Source organism: Pleurodeles waltl, chromosome 10 (assembly GCF_031143425.1).
Source record: "Pleurodeles waltl isolate 20211129_DDA chromosome 10, aPleWal1.hap1.20221129, whole genome shotgun sequence".
Classification (NCBI taxonomy): domain Eukaryota; kingdom Metazoa; phylum Chordata; class Amphibia; order Caudata; family Salamandridae; genus Pleurodeles; species Pleurodeles waltl.
The window spans coordinates 5689943-5717188 of NC_090449.1; the positions used below are offsets into that span (position 1 = coordinate 5689943).

Here is a 27246-nt window from a genome sequence, read left to right on the forward strand (position 1 = left end):
GGAGGCCAGGCTCTGCAGCCAGTGTCAGAGGGGAGAGGCCCAGGGAGGGAGGCCAGGCACTGCAGCCAGTGTCAGAAGGGAGAGACCCAGGGAGGGAGGCCAGGCTCTGCAGCCAGTGTCAGAGGGGAGAGGCCCAGGGAGGCCAGGCTCTGCAGCCAGTGTCAGATGGGAGAGACTCATGGAGGCCAGGCACTGCAGCCAGTGTCAGAGGGGAGAGGCACATGGAGGCCATGCACTGCAGCCAGTGTCAGAGGGGAGAGGCACATGGAAGCCAGGCTCTGCAGCCAGTGCCAGAGGGGAGAGGCCCAGGGAGGCCAGCTCTGCAGCCAGTATCACAGGGGAGAGGCCCAGGGAGGCCAGGCTCTTCAGCCAGTGTCAGATGGGAGAGACTCATGGAGGCCAGGCACCGCAGCCAGTGTCAGAGGGGAGAGGCACATGGAAGCCAGGCTCTACAGCCAGTGTCAGAAGGGAGGGGCCCAGGGAGGCCAGGCTCTGCGGCCAGTGTCAGAGGGAGAGGCCCCGGGAGGCCAGGCTCTGCGGCCAGTGTCAGAGGGAGAGGCCCCGGGAGGTCAGGCTCTGCCGCCAGTGTCAGAGGGGAGAGGCACAGGGAGGTCAGGCACTGCAGCCAGTGCCAGAGGGGAGAGGCCCAGGGAGGCCAGGCTCAGCAGCCAGTGCCAGAGGGGAGGCCAGGCTCTGCAGCCAGTGTCACAGGAGAGAGGCCCAAGGAGGCCAGGCTCTACAGCCAGTGTCAGAAGGGAGGGGCCCAGGGAGGGAGGCCAGGCACTGCAGCCAGTGTCAGAGGGGAGAGGCACATGGAGGCCAGGCACTGCAGCCAGTGTCAGAGGGGAGGGGCTAATGGAGGCCAGGCTCTACAGCCAGTGTCAGAAGGGAGGGGCCCAGGGATGCCAGGCTCTGCAGCCAGTGTCAGAGGGGAGAGGCCCGGGGAGGCCAGGCTCTGCAGCCAGTGTCAGAGGGGAGAGGCCCAGGGAGGGAGGTCAGGCACTGCAGCCAGTGTCAGAGGGGAGGGACTCATGGAGGCCAGGCACTGCAGCCAGTGTCAGAGGGGAGGGGATAATGGAGGCCAGGCTCTGCAGCCAGTGTCAGAGGGGAGAGGCCGAGGCCCAGGGAGGGAGGCCAGGCTCTGCAGCCAGTGTCAGAGGGCCAGGCTCTACAGCCAGTGTCAGAAGGGAGGGGCCCAGGGAGGGAGGCCAGGCTCTGCAGCCAGTGTCAGAGGGGAGAGGCCCAGGGAGGGAGGCCAGGCTCTGCAGCCAGTGTCAGAGGGCCAGGCTCTACAGCCAGTGTCAGAAGGGAGGGGCCCAGGGAGGGAGGCCAGGCACTGCAGCCAGTGTCAGAGGGGAGGGGCTCATGGAAGCCAGGCTCTGCAGCCAGTGTCAGAGGGGAGGGGCCCAGGGAGGCCAGGCTCTACAGCCAGTGTCAGAAGGGAGAGGCCCAGGGAGGGAGGCCAGGCTCTGCAGCCAGTGTCAGAGGGAAGAGGCCCAGGGAGGGAGGCCAGGCTCTACAGCCAGTGTCAGAAGGGAGGGGCCCAGGGAGGGAGGCCAGGCTCTACAGCCAGTGTCAGAGGGGAGAGGCCCAGGGAGGGAGGCCAGGCTCTGTAGCCAGTCTCAGAGGGGAGAGGCCCGGGGAGGCCAGGCACTGCAGCCAGTGTCAGAGGGTAGAGGCCCAGGGAGGCCAGGCTCTGCAGCCAGTCTCAGAGGGGAGAGGCCCTGGGAGGCCAGGCACTGCAGCCAGTGTCAGAGGGGAGAGGCCCGGGGAGGCCAGGCTCTGCAGCCAGTGTCAGAGGGGAGAGACTCGTGGAGGCCAGGCTCTGCAGCCAGTGTCAGAGGGGAGAGACTCATGGAGGCCAGGCACTGCAGCCAGTGTCAGAGGGGAGAGGCACATGGAAGCCAGGCACTGCAGCCAGTGCCAGAGGGGAGAGGCCCAGGGAGGCCAGGCTCAGCAGCCAGTGCCAGAGGGGAGAGGCCCAGGGAGGCCAGGCTCTGCAGCCAGTGTCATAGGGGAGAGGCCCAAGGAGGCCAGGCTCTGCAGCCAGTGTCAGAGGGCCAGGCTCTACAGCCAGTGTCAGAAGGGAGGGGCCCAGGGAGGGAGGCCAGGCTCTGCAGCCAGTGTCAGAGGGGAGAGGCCCAGGGAGGGAGGCCAGGCTCTACAGCCAGTGTCAGAAGGGAGGGGCCCAGGGAGGGAGGCCAGGCACTGCAGCCAGTGTCAGAGGGGAGGGGCTCATGGAAGCCAGGCTCTGCAGCCAGTGTCAGAGGGGAGGGGCTAATGGAGGCCAGGCTCTGCAGCCAGTGTCAGAGGGGAGGGGCCCAGGGAGGCCAGGCTCTACAGCCAGTGTCAGAAGGGAGGGGCCCAGGGAGGTCAGGCACTGCAGCCAGTGTCAGAGGGGAGAGGCACGGGGAGGCCAGGCTCTGCAGCCAGTGTCAGAGGGGAGAGGCCAAGGGAGGGCGATCAGGCACTGCAGCCAGTGTCAGAGGGGAGGGACTCATGGAGGCCAGGCACTGCAGCCAGTGTCAGAGGGGAGGGGCTAATGGAGGCCAGGCTCTGCAGCCAGTGTCACAGGGGAGAGGCCCAGGGAGGGAGGCCAGGCTCTGCAGCCAGTGTCAGAGGGAGGGTCCCAGGGAGGGAGGCCAGGCTCTGCAGCCAGTGTCAGAGGGCCAGGCTCTACAGCCAGTGTCAGAAGGGAGGGGCCCAGGGAAGGAGACCAGGCTCTGCAGCCAGTGTCAGAGGGGAGAGGCCCAAGGAGGGAGGCCAGGCTCTACAGCCAGTGTCAGAAGGGAGGGGCCCAGGGAGGGAGGCCAGGCACTGCAGCCAGTGTCAGAGGGGAGGGGCTCATGGAAGCCAGGCTCAGCAGCCAGTGCCAGAGGGGAGGGGCCCAGGGAGGCCAGGCTCTACAGCCAGTGTCAGAAGGGAGGGGCCCAGGGAGGCCAGGCTCTGCAGCCAGTGTCAGAAGGGAGGGGCCCAGGGAGGGAGGCCAGGCACTGCAGCCAGTGTCAGAGGGGAGGGACTCATGGAGGCCAGGCACTGCAGCCAGTGTCAAAGTGGAGAGGCCCAGGGAGGCCAGGCTCTGCAGTCAGTGTGAGAGGGGAGGGAGTCATGGAGGCCAGGCACTGCAGCCAGTGTCAGAGGGGAGAGGCCCAGGGAGGCCAGGCACTGCAGCCAGTGTCAGAGGGGAGAGGCCCGGGGAGGCCAGGCTCTGCAGCCAGTGTCAGAGGGGAGAGGCCCGGGGAGGCCAGGCACTGCAGCCAGTGTCAGAGGGGAGAGACTCATGGAGGCCAGGCTCTGGAGCCAGTGTCAGAAGGGAGGGGCCCAGGGATGCCAGGCTCTGCAGCCAGTGTCAGAGGGGAGAGGCCCGGGGAGGCCAGGCTCTGCAGCCAGTGTCAGAGGGGAGAGGCCCAGGGAGGGAGGTCAGGCACTGCAGCCAGTGTCAGAGGGGAGAGGCACAGGGGGGCCAGGCACTACAGCCAGTGTCAGAGGGGAGGGACTCATGGAGGCAAGGCCACAAAACTACGGCGGCCGTGGGGCTTGTGGGCCAATACAAGCAGGGCCTTCTGTGCAGCCCCTGGCACAGTGAGTGGCGAGCCTGGCACTTCACTGTCCCTCGACTGCTAAAGAACACAGCTGACATCGGAAAGGGGCCCTGGCACAGTGAGCACCGAGCTATACCGTGCCAGGCTGAGCAGCACCCCGAGGATACTCAGCAGCGCCTGCCACACTGCCCATGGCCCCCTAGCGTATTCAGCAGCACTTGTTACACTGAGCAGCACTCCTAGTGTATTCAGCAGCACTCAGTACACTGTGCATCACCCCTAGTGTATTCAGCAGCTACCGGTACACTGTGCAGCAATCCTAGTGTATTCAGCAGCACCCACACTGTGCAGCAATCCCAGTGTATTCAGCAGCACTTGGTACAATGTGCAGCAATCCCAGTGTATTCAGCAGCTACCGGTACACTGTGCAGCAATCCTAGTGTATTCAGCAGCTCCCTGTTCACTGTGCAGCCATCCTAGTGTATTCAGCAGCACTTGGTATAATGTGCAACAATCCTAGTGTATTCAGCAGCTCCCTGTACACTGTGCAGCAATCCAAGTGTATTCAGCAGCTCCCTGTACACTGTGCAGCACCCCTAGTGTATTCAGCAGCACTTGGTACACTGTGCATCACCCCTTGTGTATTCAGCAGCTCCCTGTACCCTGTGCAGCAATCCTAGCGTATTCAATAGCACCAGGTACACTGTGCAGCAATCCTAGTGTATTCAGCAGCTCCCTGTTCAATGTGCAGCAATCCTAGTGTATTCAGCAGCTCCCTGTTCAATGTGCAGCCATCCTAGTGTATTCAGCAGCACTTGTTACACTGAGCAGCACTCCTAGTGTATTCAGCAGCTACCGGTACACTGTGCAGCAATCCAAGTGTATTCAGCAGCTCCCTGTTCACTGTGCAGCCATCCTAGTGTATTCAGCAGCACTTGGTACAATGTGCAACAATCCTAGTGTATTCAGCAGCTCCCTGTACACTGTGCAGCAATCCAAGTGTATTCAGCAGCTCGCTGTACACTGTGCAGCACCCCTAGTGTATTCAGCAGCTCCCTGTACACTGTGCAGCAATCCTAGCGTATTCAATAGCACCAGGTACACTGTGCAGCAATCCTAGTGTATTCAGCAGCTCCCTGTACACTGTGCAGCAATCCTAGCGTATTCAATAGCACCAGGTACACTGTGCAGCAATCCTAGTGTATTCGGCAGCACTTGGTACAATGTGCAGCAATCCTAGTGTATTCAGCAGCTCCCGGTACACTGTGCAGCACTCCTAGTGTACTCAGCAGCACTTGGTACATGAGCAGAAATCCTAGTGTATTTATCACCACTAGTGTACTCAGCAGCTACCGGTACACTGTGCTGCGACCTAACGTATTAAGCAGCTACCAGTACACTGTGCATCACCCCTAGTGTATTCAGCAGTTCCCGGTACACTGTGCAGCAATCCTAGTGTATTCAGCAGCACCCAGTACACTGTGCAGCAATCCTAGTGTATTCAGCAGCTCCCGGTGCACTGTGCATCACCCCTAGTCTATTCAGCAGCACCGGTTCACTGTGCAGCAACCCTAGTGTATTTTGCAGCACCCAGTACACTGTGCAGCACCCCTAGTGTACTCAGCAGCATCCAGTACACTGTGCATCACCCCTAGTGTATTCAGCAGCATCCAGTACACTGTGCAGCAATCCTAGTGTATTCAGCAGCACTTGGTACAATGTGCAACAATTCTAGTTTATTCAGCAGCACTTGGTACACTGTGCAGCACCCCTGGTGTATTCAGCAGCACCCAGTACACTGTGTAGCACTCCTGGTATATTCAGCAGCACTTGGTGCACTGTGCAGCAATCCCAGTGTATTCTGCAGCACTTGGTACAATGTGCAGCAATCCTAGTGTATTCAGCAGCACTTGGTACACTGTGCAGCAATCCCAGTGTATTCAGCAGCTCCCTGTACACTGTGCAGCACCCCTAGTGTATTCAGCAGCACTTGGTGCAATGTGCAGCAATCCTAGTGCATTCAGCAGCGCCCGGTACACTGTGCAGCACCCCTAGTGTATTCAGAAGCACCCACACTGTGCAGCAATCCCAGTGTATTCAGCAGCACTTGGTACAATGTGCAGCAATCCTAGTGTATTCAGCAGCACTTGGTACAATGTGCAGCAATCCTAGTGTATTCAGCAGCACTTGGTACAATGTGCAGCAATCCTAGTGCATTCAGCAGCCCCCGGTGCACTGTGGTGAGGCCCGTGACCCCCTCATGCACCTGGCTCGTGCTCTATAAGTTGTGATTTACCCTCTCTGTCCACCCCTGGGGGGTTTGGGTGGGGTTGCCCACAGCTCCCTCTCCTATGTGGGGGGTCTCACTCTATGTCTGTCCAGTGGGTCAGTCAGTCACGTGCGTAGATTTAAGTCCACAGCAGAGGATTCGAGGAGCTCAGGCCCAGCAGCTGATGGGAGCTCCTACCCTGGCAGGGCCTGAGCTGCCCCTCCCAGACCAGGGCTCTCACAGCCCCCACTGGCTGCCCCCCCCCCCCTCCTGCTCTGAGGCTTCAGGGCCCCCCTGGCACCTCACCCACCCTTCTGGGCCCACATCCTGCCGTAAAGTTCATTTACTCCCACAGCGGCGGTCGGGGGTATTAACACTGAAAGGCAGCATGGTCTGGGCATTAACAGGGTGCCAGGCTCCCCAGGAACACGTGCACGGGGGGGAGGGGGGTGGTCTGTCCGTGCTCCCCAAACCTGCAGGGACCCCAGCGGGCACTTCTTCGGCTGGGAGAGTGCCCTCTGTATGCGGAGCCCCCCCGGCCCTCAAATGGGGTGACTTACACTCTGTGTGCCCCCTCCAGCCCTCAACAGGGGGCGAATTACACTCTATGTACCCCCTCCAGCCCTCAACTAGGGGGTGACTTACACTCTGTGTACCCCCTCCAGTCCGCCCAAAACAGGGGGTGACTTACACTCTGTGTACCCCCTTCCAGCGCTAAACAGGGGGTGGCTTACACTCTGTGTACCCCCTTCCAGCCCTAAACTGAGAGGTGACTTACACTCTGTGTACCCCCTTCCAGCGCTAAACAGGGGGTGACTTACACTCTGTGTACCCCCTCCAGCACTAAACAGGGGGTGACTTGCACTCAGTGTACCCCCTCCAGCACTAAACAGGGGGCGGCTTACACTCTGTGTACCCCCTTCCAGCCCTAAACTGAGAGGTGACTTACACTCTATGTACCCCCTCCAGCACTAAACAGGGGGTGGCTTGCACTCAGTGTACCCCCTCCAGCACTAAACAGGGGGTGACTTGCACTCTGTGTCCTCCATCCAGGCCTTATCTGGGGGTGATTCACCCCCTGTGAGCCCACTGTCTCCCAACCATCTCCCAGGGGTGCCTTGCCCTCTCGGTGCCCTCTGATCCCCCAGCCCTGGCCTAGGGGGTGACCTGCCATGTGGCGCCTTCTGGGCACTGGAGCGCAGAACTGTTCCTGGGGCACTTACCGTCTCCAGGGCCAGGATCATGCCCTTGGGGCTCTTCAGGAAGGAGGTGAAGGCCCCCAGGCCGCTGGCCGAGCTATCGCCCCTCTCTCCTGCGTCCGACATCTTGTGGGGTGGGCACGGGGATCCACGGGGTGCAGAGGGGATCACAGGAGGGGCCGGGAGGGATGGAGAGTCCCGGGGCAGCGCAGGGGGCACACAGGGTCTCAGCTGGCAGAGGGGGGTCAGAGAGGTGCAGGCTGGCACAGAGGGTCTCAGCTGGCAGAGGGGGGCCCAGAGAGGTGCAGGCTGGCACAGAGGCTGGCACAGAGGGTCTCAGCTGAAGGAGGTGGGTGCAGGCTGGTACATAGGGTGGCACAGAGGAGCTCAGCTGGCGGAGGGGGGTCCACGGAGATGCAGGCTGGCACAGAGGGTCTCGGCTGGCAGAGGGGGGCCCAGAGAGGTGAAGGCTGGCACAGAGGCCTGCACAGAGTGTCTTAGCTGGCGAAGGTGGGGGCAGGCTGGCACATAGGGTGCCACAAATGGTCTCAGCTGGCGGAGGGGGGCCCAGAGAGGTGCAGGCTGGCACAGAGGGTCTCAGCTGGCAGAGGGTGGGGGGGTTCAGAGAGGTGAAGGCTGGCACAGAGGGTCTCAGCTGGCGGAGGGGGGTCCAGAGAGGTGCAGACTGGCACAGAGGCTGGCACAGAGGGTCTCAGCTGGCGGAGGGGGGTCCAGAGAGGTGCAGACTGGCACTGAGGCTGGCACAGAGGGTCTCAGCTGGCGGAGGGGGGTCCAGAGAGGTGCAGACTGGCACAGAGGCTGGCACAGAGGGTCTCAGCTGGCGGAGGGGGGTCCAGAGAGGTGCAGACTGGCACAGAGGCTGGCACAGAGGGTCTCAGCTGGCGGAGGGGGGTCCAGAGAGGTGCAGACTGGCACAGAGGCTCTCCGCTGGCGGAGGGGGGTCCAGAGAGGTACAGGTTGGCACAGACCGGGCGGCTCCTGGCAGCTGCTGGGCGCGGCACAGGAAGGAGTGAACACTGAGTTAGTTGGAGGAGGGTGGAGGGTGGAGAGCTGCTGCCTGACAGGGCAGGTTTGAACCTGGCCCGCCCCTGGGCCCTCCTCCTCCTCCTCGGCGCTGAAACACCCCCAACGGGCACACCCGGCCGCGGTGCACCCTGGGAGGGGAAGATTGGCGGGCTGGCACCGACATCAGTGCAGACCGACCCCACCCTGCCCGGGGGTGGCACGTGGCAGCAGCAGGCGCATGGACCCTCTATCCTTGGGGACATTAACCAGCGGGCTATATAGTGATCTCAGCAGCAGGCGCCCGAGCCCTGGAACTATCTGCTTGTCAGACCCGTGAACGCAGGTTTTATTTACAGAGAGAGAGACCTACACAGCGGGGTGAAGGTTCATGCAGCAGGTGTGAGGCACAGGCGATCTCTGCAGGAGGCGCAGGAACCAGCCCAGCTCCCTCCAAGGATCTCACAGCGCTGGAGCTCAGAGCTCCGCAGGAGGCGCAGGAACCAGCTCAGCTCCCTCCAAGGATCTCACAGCACTGGAGCTCAGAGCTCCGCAGGAGGCGCAGGAACCAGCCCAGCTACCTCCAAGGATCTCACAGCACTGGAGCTCAGAGCTCCGCAGGAGGCGCAGGAACCAGCTCAGCTCCCTCCAAGGATCTCACAGCACTGGAGCTCAGAGCTCCGCAGGAGGCGCAGGAACCAGCTCAGCTCCCTCCAAGGATCTCACAGCACTGGAGCTCAGAGCTCCGCAGGAGGCGCAGGAACCAGCCCAGCTACCTCCAAGGATCTCACAGCACTGGAGCTCAGAGCTCCGCAGGAGGCGCAGGAACCAGCTCAGCTCCCTCCAAGGATCTCACAGCACTGGAGCTCAGAGCTCCGCAGGAGGCGCAGGAACCAGCTCAGCTCCCTCCAAGGATCTCACAGCACTGGAGCTCAGAGCTCCGCAGGAGGCGCAGGAACCAGCCCAGCTACCTCCAAGGATCTCACCAGGACTGGAGCTCAGAGCTCCGCAGGAGGCGCAGGAACCAGCTCAGCTCCCTCCAAGGATCTCACAGCACTGGAGCTCAGAGCTCCGCAGGAGGCGCAGGAACCAGCTCAGCTCCCTCCAAGGATCTCACAGCACTGGAGCTCAGAGCTCCGCAGGAGGCGCAGGAACCAGCCCAGCTACCTCCAAGGATCTCACCGGGACTGGTGCTTGGAGCTCTGCAGGAGGCGCAGGAACCAGCTCAGCTCCCTCCAAGGATCTCACAGCACTGGAGCTCAGAGCTCAGAGCTCTGCAGGAGGCGCAGGAACCAGCTCAGCTCCCTCCAAGGATCTCACAGCACTGGAGCTCAGAGCTCCGCAGGAGGCGCAGGAACCAGCTCAGCTCCCTCCAAGGATCTCACAGCACTGGAGCTCAGAGCTCCGCAGGAGGCGCAGGAACCAGCCCAGCTACCTCCAAGGATCTCACAGCACTGGAGCTCAGAGCTCCGCAGGAGGCGCAGGAACCAGCTCAGCTCCCTCCAAGGATCTCACAGCACTGGAGCTCAGAGCTCCGCAGGAGGCGCAGGAACCAGCTCAGCTCCCTCCAAGGATCTCACAGCACTGGAGCTCAGAGCTCCGCAGGAGGCGCAGGAACCAGCCCAGCTACCTCCAAGGATCTCACCAGGACTGGAGCTCAGAGCTCCGCAGGAGGCGCAGGAACCAGCTCAGCTCCCTCCAAGGATCTCACAGCACTGGAGCTCAGAGCTCCGCAGGAGGCGCAGGAACCAGCTCAGCTCCCTCCAAGGATCTCACAGCACTGGAGCTCAGAGCTCCGCAGGAGGCGCAGGAACCAGCCCAGCTACCTCCAAGGATCTCACCGGGACTGGTGCTTGGAGCTCTGCAGGAGGCGCAGGAACCAGCTCAGCTCCCTCCAAGGATCTCACAGCACTGGAGCTCAGAGCTCAGAGCTCTGCAGGAGGCGCAGGAACCAGCTCAGCTCCCTCCAAGGATCTCACAGCACTGGAGCTCAGAGCTCCGCAGGAGGCGCAGGAACCAGCTCAGCTCCCTCCAAGGATCTCACAGCACTGGAGCTCAGAGCTCCGCAGGAGGCGCAGGAACCAGCCCAGCTACCTCCAAGGATCTCACCGGGACTGGTGCTTGGAGCTCTGCAGGAGGCGCAGGAACCAGCTCAGCTCCCTCCAAGGATCTCACAGCACTGGAGCTCAGAGCTCAGAGCTCTGCAGGAGGCGCAGGAACCAGCTCAGCTCCCTCCAAGGATCTCACAGCACTGGAGCTCAGAGCTCCGCAGGAGGCGCAGGAACCAGCTCAGCTCCCTCCAAGGATCTCACAGCACTGGAGCTCAGAGCTCCGCAGGAGGCGCAGGAACCAGCTCAGCTCCCTTCAAGGATCTCACAGCACTGGAGCTCAGAGCTCCGCAGGAGGCGCAGGAACCAGCTCAGCTCCCTCCAAGGATCTCACAGCACTGGAGCTCAGAGCTCCGCAGGAGGCGCAGGAACCAGCCCAGCTACCTCCAAGGATCTCACTGGGACTGGTGCTTGGAGCTCTGCAGGAGGCGCAGGAACCAGCTCAGCTCCCTCCAAGGATCTCACAGCACTGGAGCTCAGAGCTCTGCAGGAGGCGCAGGAACCAGCTCAGCTCCCTCCAAGGATCTCACAGCACTGGAGCTCAGAGCTCCGCAGGAGGCGCAGGAACCAGCTCAGCTCCCTCCAAGGATCTCACAGCACTGGAGCTCAGAGCTCCGCAGGAGGCGCAGGAACCAGCCCAGCTACCTCCAAGGATCTCACCGGGACTGGTGCTTGGAGCTCTGCAGGAGGCGCAGGAACCAGCTCACCTCCCTCCAAGGATCTCACAGCACTGGAGCTCAGAGCTCTGCAGGAGGCGCAGGAACCAGCTCAGCTCCCTCCAAGGATCTCACAGCACTGGAGCTCAGAGCTCCGCAGGAGGCGCAGGAACCAGCTCAGCTCCCTCCAAGGCTCTCACAGCACTGGAGCTCAGAGCTCCGCAGGAGGCGCAGGAACCAGCCCAGCTACCTCCAAGGATCTCACCAGGACTGGTGCTTGGAGCTTTGCAGGAGGCGCAGGAACCAGCTCAGCTCCCTCCAAGGATCTCACCAGGACTGGTGCTTGGAGCTCTGCAGGAGGCGCAGGAACCAGCTCAGCTCCCTCCAAGGATCTCACAGCACTGGAGCTCAGAGCTCCGCAGGAGGCGCAGGAACCAGCTCAGCTCCCTCCAAGGATCTCACAGCACTGGAGCTCAGAGCTCCGCAGGAGGCGCAGGAACCAGCCCAGCTACCTCCAAGGATCTCACCAGGACTGGTGCTTGGAGCTCTGCAGGAGGCGCAGGAACCAGCTCAGCTCCCTCCAAGGATCTCACAGCACTGGAGCTCAGAGCTCCGCAGGAGGCGCAGGAACCAGCTCAGTTCCCTCCAAGGATCTCACAGGACTGGAGCTCGGAGCTCTGCAGGAGGCGCAGGAACCAGCTCAGCCAGGATACGGGTCTTGGACACGTTATTGCTGCATGTATGTTACCCCATGTGCCACGTCACCAGGACACACCGAGCTCTGCCCTGGGTGCACGGACCCGGCGAGCTGCCTTACTACGGGTTGACAATGTGATTCTGAAGATATACAGGTCTGTGCCGCAGGTGCATGAACCTATGGACTGTCAGGTGCTGTGCAGGTCACACACAGGTCTGTGCCGCAGGTGCATGAACCTATGGACTGCCAGGTGCTGTGCAGGTGACACACAGGTCTGTGCCGCAGGTGCATGAACCTATGGACTGTCAGGTGCTGTGCAGGTCACACACAGGTCTCTGCCGCAGGTGCATGAACCTTTGGACTGTCAGGTGCTGTGCAGGTGACACACAGGTCTCTGCCACAGGTGCATGAACCTATGGACTGTCAGGTGCTGTGCAGGTGACACACAGGTCTCTGCCACAGGTGCGTGACCCTATGGACTGTCAGGTGCTGTGCAGGTGACACACAGGTCTGTGCCGCAGGTGCGTGAACCTATGGACTGTCAGGTGCTGTGCAGATCACACACAGGTCTGTGCAGCAGGTGCATGAACCTATGGACTGTCAGGTGCTGTGCAGGTCACACACAGGTCTCTGCCGCAGGTGCATGAACCTTTGGACTGTCAGGTGCTGTGCAGGTGACACACAGGTCTCTGCCACAGGTGCATGAACCTATGGACTGTCAGGTACAGTGCAGGTGACACACAGGTCTCTGCCGCAGGTGCGTGAACCTATGGACTGTCGGGTGCTGTGCAGGTGACACGCCGGTCTCTGACACAGGTGCATGAACCTATAGACTATCAGGTGTTGTACAGGTTGTGACACGCAGGTCTCTGCCACAGGTGCATGAACCTCTGGACTGTCAGGTGCTGTGCAGGTCACACACAGGTCTGTGCCGCAGGTGCATGAACCTATGGACTGTCAGGTGCTGTTCAGGTCACACACAGGTCTCTGCCACAGGTGCGTGAACCTATGGACTGTCAGGTGCTGTTCAGGTCACACACAGGTCTGTGCCGCAGGTGCATGAACCTATAGACTGTCAGGTGCTGTGCAGGTGACACACAGGTCTCTGCCGCAGGTGCATGAACCTATGGACTGTCAGGTGCTGTGCAGGTGACACACAGGTCTCTGCCGCAGGTGCATGAACCTATGGACTGTCAGGTGCTGTGCAGGTGACACACAGGTCTGTGCCGCAGGTGCATGAACCTATGGACTGTCAGGTGTTGTGCAGGTCACACACAGGTCTGTGCCGCAGGTGCATGAACCTATGGACTGTCAGGTGCTGTGCAGGTGACACACAGGTCTGTGCCGCAGGTGCATGAACCTATGGACTGTCAGGTGTTGTGAGGGTGACACACAGGTCTGTGCCGCAGCCGCGTGAACCTATAGACTTTAGGGTGTTGTGCAGGTCACACACAGGTCTCTGCCGCAGGTGCATGAACCTATGGACTGTCAGGTGCTGTACAGGTGACACACAGGTCTGTGCCGCAGCCGCGTGAACCTATAGACTTTAGGGTGTTGTGCAGGTCACACACAGGTCTCTGCCGCAGGTGCATGAACCTATGGACTGTCAGGTGTTGTGCAGGTGACACACAGGACTCTGCAGCAGGTGCATGAACCTATGGACTGTCAGGTGTTGTACAGGTCACACACAGGTCTGTGCTTCAGGTGCGTGAACCTATGGACTGTCAGGTGCTGTGCAGGTCACACACAGGTCTGTGCCGCAGGTGCGTGAACCTATGGACTGTCAGGTGCTGTGCAGGTCACACACAGGTCTGTGCCGCAGGTGCGTGAACCTATGGACTGTCAGGTGCTGTGCAGGTGACACACCGGTCTCTGACACAGGTGCATGAACCTATAGACTATCAGGTGTTGTACAGGTGACACACAGGTCTCTGCCGCAGGTGCATGAACCTATGGACTGTCGGGTGCTGTGCAGGTGACACACAGGTCTGTGCCGCAGGTGCGTGAACCTATGGACTGTCAGGTGCTGCGCAGGTGACACACAGGTCTGTGCCGCAGGTGCGTGAACCTATGGACTGTCAGGTGCTGCGCAGGTGACACACAGGTCTCTGCCACAGGTGCATTAACCTCTGGACTGTCAGGTGCTGTGCAGGTGACACACAGGTCTCTGCCACAGGTGCATGAACCTATGGACTGTCAGGTGTTGTACAGGTCACACACAGGTCTGTGCCGCAGGTGCATGAACCTATGGACTGTCAGGTGCTGTTCAGGTCACACACAGGTCTCTGCCGCAGGTGCATGAACCTATGGACTGTCAGGTGCTGTGCAGGTCACACACAGGTCTGTGCAGCAGGTGCATGAACCTATAGACTGTCGGGTGCTGTGCAGGTGACACACAGGTCTCTGCAGCAGGTGCATGAACCTATGGACTGTCGGGTGCTGTGCAGGTGACACACAGGTCTGTGCCGCAGGTGCATGAACTTATGGACTGTCAGGTGCTGTGCAGGTCACACACAGGTCTGTGCCCCAGGTGCATGAACCTATGGACTGTCAGGTGCTGTGCAGGTGACACACAGGTCTCTGCCACAGGTGCATGAACCTAGTGACTGTCGGGTGCTGTGCAGGTCACACACAGGTCTGTGCTGCAGGTGCGTGAACCTATAGACTGTCGGGTGCTGTGCAGGTGACACACAGGTCTCTGCAGCAGGTGCATGAACCTATGGACCGTCAGGTGCTCTGCAGGTCACACAGGTCTGTGCCGCAGGTGCATGAACCTATAGACTGTCAGGTGTTGTGCAGGTCACACACAGGTCTGTGCCGCAGGTGCATGAACCTATGGACCGTCAGGTGCTGTGCAGGTGACACACAGGTCTGTGCCGCAGGTGCATGAACCTATGGACTGTAAGGTGTTGTGCAGGTCACACACAGGTCTGTGTCGCAGGTGCATGAACCTATGGACTGTCAGGTGCTGTGCAGGTCACACACAGGTCTCTGCCGCAGGTGCATGAACCTATGGACTGTCAGGTGCTGTGCAGGTGACACACAGGTCTGTGCCGCAGGTGCATGAACCTATGGACTGTCAGGTGTTGTGCAGGTCACACACAGGTCTGTGCCGCAGGTGCATGAACCTATGGACTGTCAGGTGTTGTGCAGGTCACACATAGGTCTGTGCCGCAGCCGCGTGAACCTATAGACTTTAGGGTGTTGTGCAGGTCACACACAGGTCTGTGCCGCAGGTGCATGAACCTATGGACTGTCAGGTGTTGTGCAGGTGACACACAGGTCTGTGCCGCAGCCGCGTGAACCTATAGACTTTAGGGTGTTGTGCAGGTCACACACAGGTTTGTGCCGCAGGTGCATGAACCTATGGAGTGTCAGGTGCTGTGCAGGTGACACACAGGTCTCTGCCACAGGTGCATGACCCTATGGACTGTCGGGTGCTGTGCAGGTGACACACCGGTCTCTGCCACAGGTGCATGACCCTATGGACCGTCAGGTGCTGTGCAGGTCACACACAGGTCTGTGCCGTAGGTGCATGAACCTATAGACTGTGAGGTGTTGTGCAGGTGACACACAGGTCTGTGCCGCAGGTGCGTGAACCTATGGACTGTCAGGTGCTGTGCAGGTCACACACAGGTCTGTGCCGCAGGTGCATAAACCTATGGACTGTCAGGTGCTGTGCAGGTGACACACAGGTCTCTGCCGCAGGTGCATGAACCTATGGACTGCCGGGTGCTGTGCAGGTCACACACAGGTCTGTGCCGCAGGTGCGTGAACCTATGGACTGTCAGGTGCTGTGCAGGTGACACACAGGTCTGTGCCGCAGGTGCATGAACCTATGGACTGTCAGGTGCTGTGCAGGTCACACACAGGTCTCTGCCACAGGTGAATGAACCTATGGACTGTCAGGTGCTGTGCAGGTCACACACAGGTCTGTGCCGCAAGTGCATGAACCTATAGACTGTCGGGTGCTGTGCAGGTGACACACAGGTCTCTGCAGCAGGTGCATGAGCCTTTGGACTGTCAGGTGCTGTGCAGGTGACACACAGGTCTGTGCAGCAGGTGCATGAACCTATGGACTGTCGGGTGCTGTGCAGGTGACACACAGGTCTGTGCCGCAGGTGCATGAACTTATGGACTGTCAGGTGCTGTGCAGGTCACACACAGGTCTGTGCCCCAGGTGCATGAACCTATGGACTGTCAGGTGCTGTGCAGGTGACACACAGGTCTCTGCCACAGGTGCATGAACCTAGTGACTGTCGGGTGCTGTGCAGGTCACACACAGGTCTGTGCTGCAGGTGCGTGAACCTATAGACTGTCGGGTGCTGTGCAGGTGACACACAGGTCTCTGCAGCAGGTGCATGAACCTATGGACCGTCAGGTGCTCTGCAGGTCACACAGGTCTGTGCCGCAGGTGCATGAACCTATAGACTGTCAGGTGTTGTGCAGGTCACACACAGGTCTGTGCCGCAGGTGCATGAACCTATGGACCGTCAGGTGCTGTGCAGGTGACACACAGGTCTGTGCCGCAGGTGCATGAACCTATGGACTGTAAGGTGTTGTGCAGGTCACACACAGGTCTGTGTCGCAGGTGCATGAACCTATGGACTGTCAGGTGCTGTGCAGGTCACACACAGGTCTCTGCCGCAGGTGCATGAACCTATGGACTGTCAGGTGCTGTGCAGGTGACACACAGGTCTGTGCCGCAGGTGCATGAACCTATGGACTGTCAGGTGTTGTGCAGGTCACACACAGGTCTGTGCCGCAGGTGCATGAACCTATGGACTGTCAGGTGTTGTGCAGGTCACACATAGGTCTGTGCCGCAGCCGCGTGAACCTATAGACTTTAGGGTGTTGTGCAGGTCACACACAGGTCTGTGCCGCAGGTGCATGAACCTATGGACTGTCAGGTGTTGTGCAGGTGACACACAGGTCTGTGCCGCAGCCGCGTGAACCTATAGACTTTAGGGTGTTGTGCAGGTCACACACAGGTTTGTGCCGCAGGTGCATGAACCTATGGAGTGTCAGGTGCTGTGCAGGTGACACACAGGTCTCTGCCACAGGTGCATGACCCTATGGACTGTCGGGTGCTGTGCAGGTGACACACCGGTCTCTGCCACAGGTGCATGACCCTATGGACCGTCAGGTGCTGTGCAGGTCACACACAGGTCTGTGCCGTAGGTGCATGAACCTATAGACTGTGAGGTGTTGTGCAGGTGACACACAGGTCTGTGCCGCAGGTGCGTGAACCTATGGACTGTCAGGTGCTGTGCAGGTCACACACAGGTCTGTGCCGCAGGTGCATAAACCTATGGACTGTCAGGTGCTGTGCAGGTGACACACAGGTCTCTGCCGCAGGTGCATGAACCTATGGACTGCCGGGTGCTGTGCAGGTCACACACAGGTCTGTGCCGCAGGTGCGTGAACCTATGGACTGTCAGGTGCTGTGCAGGTGACACACAGGTCTGTGCCGCAGGTGCATGAACCTATGGACTGTCAGGTGCTGTGCAGGTCACACACAGGTCTCTGCCACAGGTGAATGAACCTATGGACTGTCAGGTGCTGTGCAGGTCACACACAGGTCTGTGCCGCAAGTGCATGAACCTATAGACTGTCGGGTGCTGTGCAGGTGACACACAGGTCTCTGCAGCAGGTGCATGAGCCTTTGGACTGTCAGGTGCTGTGCAGGTGACACACAGGTCTGTGCAGCAGGTGCATGAACCTATGGACTGTCGGGTGCTGTGTAGGTCACACACAGGTCTCTGCCGCACGTGCGTGAACCTATGGACTGTCGGGTGCTGTGCAGGTGACGCACAGGTCTGTGCCGCAGGTGCATGAACCTATGGACTGTCGGGTGCTGTGCAGGTCACACACAGGTCTCTGCCGCAGGTGAATGAACCTATGGACTGTCAGGTGCTGTGCAGGTCACACACAGGTCTGTGCCGCAAGTGCATGAACCTATAGACTGTCGGGTGCTGTGCAGGTGACACACAGGTCTCTGCAGCAGGTGCATGAGCCTATGGACTGTCAGGTGCTGTGCAGGTGACACACAGGTCTGTGCAGCAGGTGCATGAACCTATGGACTGTCGGGTGCTGTGCAGGTGACACACAGGTCTGTGCCGCAGGTGCATAAACCTATGGACTGTCAGGTGTTGTGCAGGTCACACACAGGTCTGTGTCGCAGGTGCATGAACCTATGGACTGTTAGGTGCTTGAACCTATGGACTGTCAGGTGCTGTGCAGGTGACACACAGGTCTGTGCAGCAGGTGCATGAACCTATGGACTGTCGGGTGCTGTGCAGGTGACACACAGGTCTGTGCCGCAGGTGCATAAACCTATGGACTGTCAGGTGTTGTGCAGGTCACACACAGGTCTGTGTCGCAGGTGCATGAACCTATGGACTGTTAGGTGCTTGAACCTATGGACTGTCAGGTGCTGTGCAGGTGACACACAGGTCTGTGCCGCAGGTGCATGAACCTATGGACTGTCGGGTGCTGTTCAGGTCACACACAGGTCTCTGCCACAGGTGCGTGAACCTATGGACTGTCGGGTGCTGTGCAGGTGACACACAGGTCTGTGTCGCAGGTGCATGAACCTATGGACTGTTAGGTGCTTGAACCTATGGACTGTCAGGTGCTGTGCAGGTGACACACAGGTCTGTGCCGCAGGTGCATGAACCTATGGACTGTCGGGTGCTGTTCAGGTCACACACAGGTCTCTGCCACAGGTGCGTGAACCTATGGACTGTCGGGTGCTGTGCAGGTGACACACAGGTCTGTGCCGCAGGTGCGTGAACCTATGGACTGTCGGGTGCTGTGCAGGTGACACACAGGTCTGTGCCGCAGGTGCGTGAACCTATGGACTGTCGGGTGCTGTGCAGGTCACACACAGGTCTGTGCCGCAGGTGCGTGAACCTATGGACTCTCCGGTGCTGTTCAGGTCACACACAGGTCTCTGCCGCAGGTGCGTGAACCTATGGACTGTAAGGTGTTGTGCAGGTCACACACAGGTCTGTGTCGCAGGTGCATGAACCTATGGACTGTCGGGTGCTGTGTAGGTCACACACAGGTCTCTGCCGCAGGTGCATGAACCTATGGACTGTTAGGTGCTGTGCAGGTGACACACAGCTCTCTGCAGCAGGTGCATGAACCTATGGACTGTCGGGTGCTGTGCAGGTGACACACAGGTCTCTGCAGCAGGTGCATGAACCTATGGACTGTCGGGTGCTGTGCAGGTGACACACAGGTCTGTGCCGCAGGTGCATGAACCTATGGACTGTCGGGTGCTGTGCAGGTGACACACAGGTCTGTGCCGCAGGTGCATGAACCTATGGACTGTCGGGTGCTGTGCAGGTGACACACAGGTCTCTGCCGCAGGTGCATGACCCTATGGACCGTCGGGTGCTGTGCAGGTGACACACAGGTCTGTGCCGCAGGTGCATGACCCTATGGACCGTCGGGTGCTGTGCAGGTGACACACAGGTCTGTGCCGCAGGTGCATAACCCTATGGACCGTCGGGTGCTGTGCAGGTCACACACAGGTCTGTGCCGCAGGTGCATGAACCTATGGACCGTCGGGTGCTGTGCAGGTCACACACAGGTCTGTGCCGCAGGTGCATGAACCTATGGACCGTCGGGTGCTGTGCAGGTCACACACAGGTCTGTGCCGCAGGTGCATGAACCTATGGACCGTCGGGTGCTGTGCAGGTCACACACAGGTCTGTGCCGCAGGTGCATGAACCTATGGACCGTCGGGTGCTGTGCAGGTCACACACAGGTCTGTGCCGCAGGTGCATGAACCTATAGACCGTCAGGTGCTGTGCAGGTCACACACAGGTCTCTGCCGCAGGTGCATGAACCTATGGACTGTCGGGTGCTGTGCAGGTCACACACAGGTCTGTGCCGCAGGTGTATGAACCTATAGACTGTGAGGTGTTGTGCAGGTGACACACAGGTCTGTTCCGCAGGTGTATGAACCTTTGGACTGTCGGGTGCTGTGCAGGTCACACACAGGTCTAGACTGTGAGGTGTTGTGCAGGTCACACACAGGTCTGTGCCGCAGGTGCATGAACCTATGGACCGTCAGGTGCTGTGCAGGTGACACACAGGTCTGTGCCGCAGGTGCATGAACCTATAGACCGTCAGGTGCTGTGCAGGTGACACACAGGTCTGTGCCGCAGGTGTATGAACCTATAGACTGTCAGGTGCTGTGCAGGTCACACACAGGTCTCTGCCGCAGGTGCATGAACCTATGGACTGTCAGGTGCTGTGCAGGTCACACACAGGTCTGTGCCGCAGGTGCATGAACCTATAGACTGTCAGGTGCTGTGCAGGTGACACACAGGTCTGTGCCGCAGGTGTATGAACCTATAGACTGTCAGGTGCTGTGCAGGTCACACACAGGTCTCTGCCGCAGGTGCATGAACCTATGGACTGTCAGGTGTTGTGCAGGTCACACACAGGTCTGTGCCGCAGGTGCATGAACCTATAGACTGTCAGGTGCTGTGCAGGTGACACACAGGTCTGTGCCGCAGGTGTATGAACCTATAGACTGTCGGGTGCTGTGCAGGTGACACACAGGTCTCTGCAGCAGGTGCATGAACCTATGGACTGTCGGGTGCTGTGCAGGTGACACACAGGTCTCTGCCACAGGTGCATGAACCTATGGACTGTCAGGTGCTGTGCAGGTCACACACAGGTCTCTGCCACAGGTGCGTGAACCTATGGACTGTCAGGTGCTGTGCAGGTCACACACAGGTCTCTGCCGCAGGTGCATAAACCTATGGACTGTCAGGTGTTGTGCAGGTCACACACAGGTCTGTGTCGCAGGTGCATGAACCTATGGACTGTTAGGTGCTTGAACCTATGGACTGTCAGGTGCTGTGCAGGTGACACACAGGTCTGTGCCGCAGGTGCATGAACCTATGGACTGTCGGGTGCTGTTCAGGTCACACACAGGTCTCTGCCACAGGTGCGTGAACCTATGGACTGTCGGGTGCTGTGCAGGTGACACACAGGTCTGTGTCGCAGGTGCATGAACCTATGGACTGTTAGGTGCATGAACCTATGGACTGTCAGGTGCTGTGCAGGTGACACACAGGTCTGTGCCGCAGGTGCATGAACCTATGGACTGTCGGGTGCTGTTCAGGTCACACACAGGTCTCTGCCACAGGTGCGTGAACCTATGGACTGTCGGGTGCTGTGCAGGTGACACACAGGTCTGTACCGCAGGTGCGTGAACCTATGGACTGTAGGGTGCTGTGCAGGTCACACACAGGTCTGTGCCGCAGGTGCGTGAACCTATGGACTGTCCGGTGCTGTTCAGGTCACACACAGGTCTCTGCCGCAGGTGCGTGAACCTATGGACTGTAAGGTGTTGTGCAGGTCACACACAGGTCTGTGCCGCAGGTGCATGAACCTATGGACCGTCAGGTGCTGTGCAGGTGACACACAGGTCTGTGCCGCAGGTGCATGAACCTATAGACTGTCAGGTGCTGTGCAGGTGACACACAGGTCTGTGCCGCAGGTGTATGAACCTATAGACTGTCAGGTGCTGTGCAGGTCACACACAGGTCTCTGCCGCAGGTGCATGAACCTATGGACTGTCAGGTGCTGTGCAGGTCACACACAGGTCTGTGCCGCAGGTGCATGAACCTATAGACTGTCAGGTGCTGTGCAGGTGACACACAGGTCTGTGCCGCAGGTGTATGAACCTATAGACTGTCAGGTGCTGTGCAGGTCACACACAGGTCTCTGCCGCAGGTGCATGAACCTATGGACTGTCAGGTGCTGTGCAGGTCACACACAGGTCTGTGCCGCAGGTGCATGAACCTATAGACTGTCAGGTGCTGTGCAGGTGACACACAGGTCTGTGCCGCAGGTGTATGAACCTATAGACTGTCAGGTGCTGTGCAGGTGACACACAGGTCTCTGCAGCAGGTGCATGAACCTATGGACTGTCAGGTGCTGTGCAGGTCACACACAGGTCTCTGCCGCAGGTGCATGAACCTATAGACTGTCAGGTGCTGTGCAGGTGACACACAGGTCTGTGCCGCAGGTGTATGAACCTATAGACTGTCAGGTGCTGTGCAGGTGACACACAGGTCTCTGCAGCAGGTGCATGAACCTATGGACTGTCAGGTGCTGTGCAGGTCACACACAGGTCTCTGCCGCAGGTGCATGAACCTATAGACTGTCAGGTGCTGTGCAGGTGACACACAGGTCTGTGCCGCAGGTGTATGAACCTATAGACTGTCAGGTGCTGTGCAGGTGACACACAGGTCTCTGCAGCAGGTGCATGAACCTATGGACTGTCAGGTGCTGTGCAGGTCACACACAGGTCTCTGCCGCAGGTGCATGAACCTGGTGAGCTGTCTTCGATCGTGGCGGGAGGGGGCCAACCTACCCAAAGAACTGTCTTACTGCAGGTCACTCAGATCTCTGCCGCAGGCGCTTTAGCCGCTGAGCTATCTCACCAGTAGTCAAGGCTGCGACCGAGCGCCTCGTGTAGACAGATGTGTAGGAGGCGCTTCCCTGCACTGAGGTGGCCCCAGCCCAGTGACACAGAGTAAAGCCTCAGGGAGGGGTGACCCGGAGCTCCAGACATCAACACTTCCTTTTTGAGATCTTGGGTGCAAATGACTTCAATGCAAAAAAATCAGATAAAAATGCGGGGTACTGACAGCGGGCGGGGTGTGGCTGCAGGCCACGTCACTTCCGTGGTTTAACTCTTGGTAACACGCAGGGCAGAGGGCCTCTGATGCAGTCAGGGAGGGAGGCACCTTGAAGTCTTATTTTAAACACAGCGCCTCGTTTATCTCAGGCAGGAACTCACCCTCCAGGGGCTGTCTTTGCCTCCTGGGACTTGTAGTCCTGAGTTTATAGTGGGAGAAACAGGACTACAAACCCCAGAAGGCAAAGAAATACCTTGGACTGGAGCATTCAGTCAGTTGTGGACCCGGGAAACGTGGCATTTATGGCCACACAAGAGAACTTTGGTAGTCCAGATTACCTATGCATTATGGGATTTGTAGTTTTCAATTTCCATTATGAACCTAGAACTGCACGTCCCAGAATGCAAAAAAAGAAAACCCAAGCATTGGCAAAGCCAATATGTCTGACGTTGACTGCAGATCTTTTCACATTGTCAATGCGCGTTGTATTTTGTCAGGGTTTTTGTAAAAAGAAATATCGTAGGAGAAGGGGCGGGTCTCGGCGCTAGATGGTGCGCATGCGCTGTCTCAAGAGGACACATGCTGTATCTATTTACGGGCTTACAGCCCACCCATAGGCTTCTCATTTGCTGATACCATCGTCGCTCCATTTTTAGGTCGAGCGCACAAGCGCTTTGACCTGTTGTAATGTATCTGTGGGCTTTCAACCACACCTGCCGCACGCCCATCACTTTCACTTGTTCATGGGCTTGACTTTCAAAAATCCTTTCTTATCATTGGTAAATGCTTTACGTTTGTCCCTCCTTGGGGCAGTTTTGTTACCGCCTTGTAGACTGACCCTGTTACATAGATAATTGCACGATTGCCGATACGTTTAACTGTGAGCAAACGTCTTTTTACTTTTGTGTCTCTCCTTCACACACATCCTCATGGCGGCCTTGGCACATTGCCATGTAGGGGGTACAAGTTAGGCCCCCCTATGGCACTTTGAAAAAAAAATTAAAAATACTTACCTGGACTTACCTGGGATGGGTCCCCCCATCCTTAGGTGTCCTCCAGGTGTGGGCGGGGGTGGCTGGGGGTGTCCCTGGGGGCAGGGAAGGGCACCTGTGGACTGCTTCCATGGTCTCTGACCATGGAAATGAGCCCACAGGTCCCCTAACGCCATTATTTAAGGCACTCCTCCTCCCGTGCGTGATTTATGCACGGGAGGATAAATAAGGTGCAAAGGCCTTAGGGTCATTTTTTGCCAGGGAACGCCTACCTTGCATCTCATTGATGCAAGGTAGGTTTCCGCAAGCAAAAAATGACGTTAACTCCAATATTTTGATGCTAGATGGGTCTAGCGTCTAAATATAAATATGGAGTTAAGTTTGCGCCAAAATTGCGTAAAAAAAAAATTACGCAAATCCGGCGCAAACAAAGTATAAATATGTCCCTAGAACTCTCTAATCGGAATGTTGATTGTGCAGTCTGTCTTCTATTCCTTTTTAGTTGTCTTTCTTCCTTGTCAATTGTGTGTTATTTCATGTCTGAGGGTGCATCTCTTTTCTATGTCTATGACCACGCTCTTACCTGCACTTTGCCTGCACTTTACAGTCTTGTGGCTTGGTTTGCTTTAGTTACCTACATACTTCTTTTATCCAGGTTTTCGTAGCAGGCCGCCGGCAGTCACGCAAGTGAACCGGGGTGCTGTACCTGCCTTCCGGGGGACCGACAGCAAGCTGTTACCGCCTGCGGCTCTAAACTACCACCGCAGGCAGCGATCGCCTAAACACGACCCATCATGGTGAAGAACACACCAAAAAAGCAAGAGAAGCAAGCTTTGGCAAAGCCAATAGGTCTCCGCAATCAGGGAGCTATAGGCATTGGCAATGTAAGTGTATGTGTGTACAGGTCTGGGGCTGTTCTTACTGATGTACTAAAAGGCATTAACATTGCCAACGCCTATAGCTCTCAGATTGGCGAGACCCATTGGCTTTGCTCTGAAAAAAGTGCACAGTGCTATAGTAGTACCTGGCTCTGAAGGGAACTACATATGGGTGCGGATGTGCACCGTGTGAAAGGGTCCATAGTAGTCCCAGACACTGAATGGAACTACTTTGTGTGTGGATGTGAACCATGTGAAAGGGTAAATGACTGACACTGAAGTTAGCCAATGACTGAAGTGGGTTGAATCAATGGTCCTATGCTGTATGTTGTAGTGGGCAGAAGAACAATTTGAATGACACGACAACGGACCAATGGGTGAAGAGCATGGCTAAATCCTCAAATAGGAGGTACATTATACATATGATTTTAGTAAAATCAAAAGGATTGGCTGACACCAGACATGAATAAAAATAGACCCGTCTATGCAGATGACCCAGTGACGTAGACAGGGATTAATGGCCTAATGGTGCTGTGTTTTGTCTCCTTTAGGCTGAAAATCTGAGGTCAGAAGATCCCAGGCTAGGCTGTGTAAACACTGGTTCTCTGAGACTGGGCAGGCCTTGGATGTAAATGGGGGGGGTGCAGTTGAGTGAGAACCCCCCCCCCCCCCCCCCCGAGTCACCCAAGCAGGTTCCATGACTCGGATTTGATTAACAAATCTAAGGGGAGGGTTGCCATAACCACAGCAGGTGTAGACACACCACCTCTGCTGGCCAGAGACTTCCAGGCGCTACACGCATCCAGCCCCCAGGCTGTGCCTACCCGTGTGTGGTGAACAACGCACACGTCACGCACTCCTAGTGTCTGCCGAGCGTCTGCAATGTGTTTTTGTAGAGTTTAAAAGAATTGCATTGTGTTATAAAAAACGTTTAACCCCAATGTGTGATTTACCTGTTGTTGTGGCCAGACCCGAGAATGGCTTACATTTGATGCCGCATTTTAAAATTAAAATCAATTACGGATGATCATTTTCCAGTTTTCACTGATGTCTTATGTATGATATTTATTGAAGTTGTTAAAACTACTGTTAACAATTAAAGGGGAGGAGAGTACCCTGGTTGGTCTAACAGCACCAGTTCACCCAGGTGCATTGTGGGAGATGCAGTCCTTCAATACAATCACTTTAATGTACTCGCACATTGGAGAGTGTTTGCCTCCTCTTGGCACAGCCAGTGCTTGTATCACTGGACATGGGGTTCTCGGTGTCTGTCCCTCATCAGCACACGGATGCAGATCTGAGGCTGGCCTCCACAGGGTGGTAAATACTGCCCCCTTCCGGGCAGCTCTTTCTACATCATCTTGGATTTCTGGGAACAAATACTGAGCGATGGGATTGGCAGGACCTTTACCTAGTCCTGACTTCTCTGCTCCCTGCAGAATTCCTGTCTGAAGCCTTAGCTACTGCGCCCCGAGGGCAGGCAGAGAATTCACCTGCCTGCGGGAGGCACTAGACTGCACCTGTCAAGAGGAGCCAATCAGAGCCAGGAAGGACCAACACCTGTGAAGAGGAGCCAATCAGAGCCAGGGAGGACCAGCACCTGTGAAGAGGAGCCAACCTGAGCCAGGAAGGGCCAGCACCTGTCAAGAGGAGCCAATCAGAGCCAGGGAGGACCAGCACCTGTCAAGAGGAGCCAATCAGAGCCAGGGAGGACCAGCACCTGTCAAGAGGAGCCAACCTGAGCCAGGAAGGAGCAGCACCTGTACATGGGGGGGCAACCTGAGCCAGGAAGGACCAGCACCTGTACATGGGGGGCCAACCTGAGCCAGGAAGGACCAGCACCTGTGAGGGGAGCCAACCTGAGCCAGGAAGGACCAGCACCTGTGAGGGGAGGCACCCTGAGCCAGGAAGGACCAGCACCTGTCAAGAGGAGCCAAACAGAGCCAGGGAGGACCAGCGCCTGTACATGGGGGGGCAACCTGAGCCAGGAAGGACCAGCACATGTCAGGGGAGCCATCCTGACCCAGGAAGGACCAGCACCTGTACATGGGGGGCCAACCTGAGCCAGGAAGGACCAGCACCTGTCAAAAGGAGCCAACCTGAGCCAGGAAGGAGCAGCACCTGTACATGGGGGGGGGGGCAACCTGAGCCAGGAAGGACCAGCACCTGTCTAGAGGAGCCAATCAGAGCCAGGAAGGACCAGCACCTGTCAGGGGAGCCAACCTGAGCCAAAAAGGACCAGCACCTGTGAGGGGAGCCAACCTGAGCCAGGAAGGACCAGCACCTGTACATGGGGGGCCAACCAGAGCCAGGAAGGACCAGCACCTGTACATGGGGGCCAAGCTGAGCCAGGAAGGAGCAACACCTGTTCATGGGGGGCCAACCTGAGCCAGGAAGGACCAGCACCTGTACATGGGGGGCCAACCTGAGCCAGGAAGGACCAGCACCTGTCAGGGGAGCCAACCTGAGCCAGGAAGGACCAGCACCTGTTCATGGGGGGCCAACCAGAGCCAGGAAGGAGCAGCACCTGTGAGGGGAGCCAACCTGAGCCAGGAAGGAGCAGCACCTGTGAGGGGAGTCAACCTGAGCCAGGAAGGACCAGCACCTGTCGATGATGGGGGGGGGGGGGGGCGAAGGGCAACCTGAGTTGAGCCAGGAAGGAGCAGCACCTGTGAGGGGAGGCACCCTGAGCCCATGAAGGACCAGCACCTGTCAGGGGAGCCAACCTGAGCCAGGAAGGAGCAGCACCTGTCAGGGGAGCCAACCTGAGCCAGGAAGGACCAGCACCTGTGAGGGGAGCCAACCTGAGCCAGGAAGGACCAGCACCTGTTCATGGGGGGCCAACCTGAGCCAGGAAGGACCAGCACCTGTGAGGGGAGCCAACCTGAGCCAGGAAGGACCAGCACCTGTGAGGGGAGGCACCCTGAGCCAGGAAGGACCAGCACCTGTGTGGGGAGGCACCCTCAGTCAGGAAGGACCAGCACCTGTGTGGGGAGGCACCCTGAGCCAGTAAGGACCAGCACCTGTGAGGGGAGGCACCCTGAGCCAGGAAGGACCAGCACCTGCCATGGGAGGCACCATGAGCCAATGAAAGGATCAGCACCTGTCGATGATGGGGGTGTTTGGGGGCGAAGGGCACCCTGAGTCCAGGAAGGACCAGCACCTGTCCGAGGTGCGGGGGCAACCAACCTGAGCCAGGAAGGAAGGTC

At 58.4% G+C, this 27246-nt stretch overlaps 1 protein-coding gene across 1 annotated transcript in view; it reads right to left on the reverse strand.

Moving 5' to 3' along the window:
• PLP2 (proteolipid protein 2) overlaps nt 1-8073 on the reverse strand; it is a 94560-nt gene extending 86487 nt beyond the window's left edge. The window contains exon 1 of the mRNA XM_069209314.1: nt 7035-8073. Coding sequence (XP_069065415.1) covers nt 7035-7136 — 102 coding nt within the window. The 5' untranslated portion in view covers nt 7137-8073. The remainder of the gene's footprint in view (nt 1-7034) is intronic.
• Between the last annotated feature and the right edge of the window lie 19173 nt (nt 8074-27246).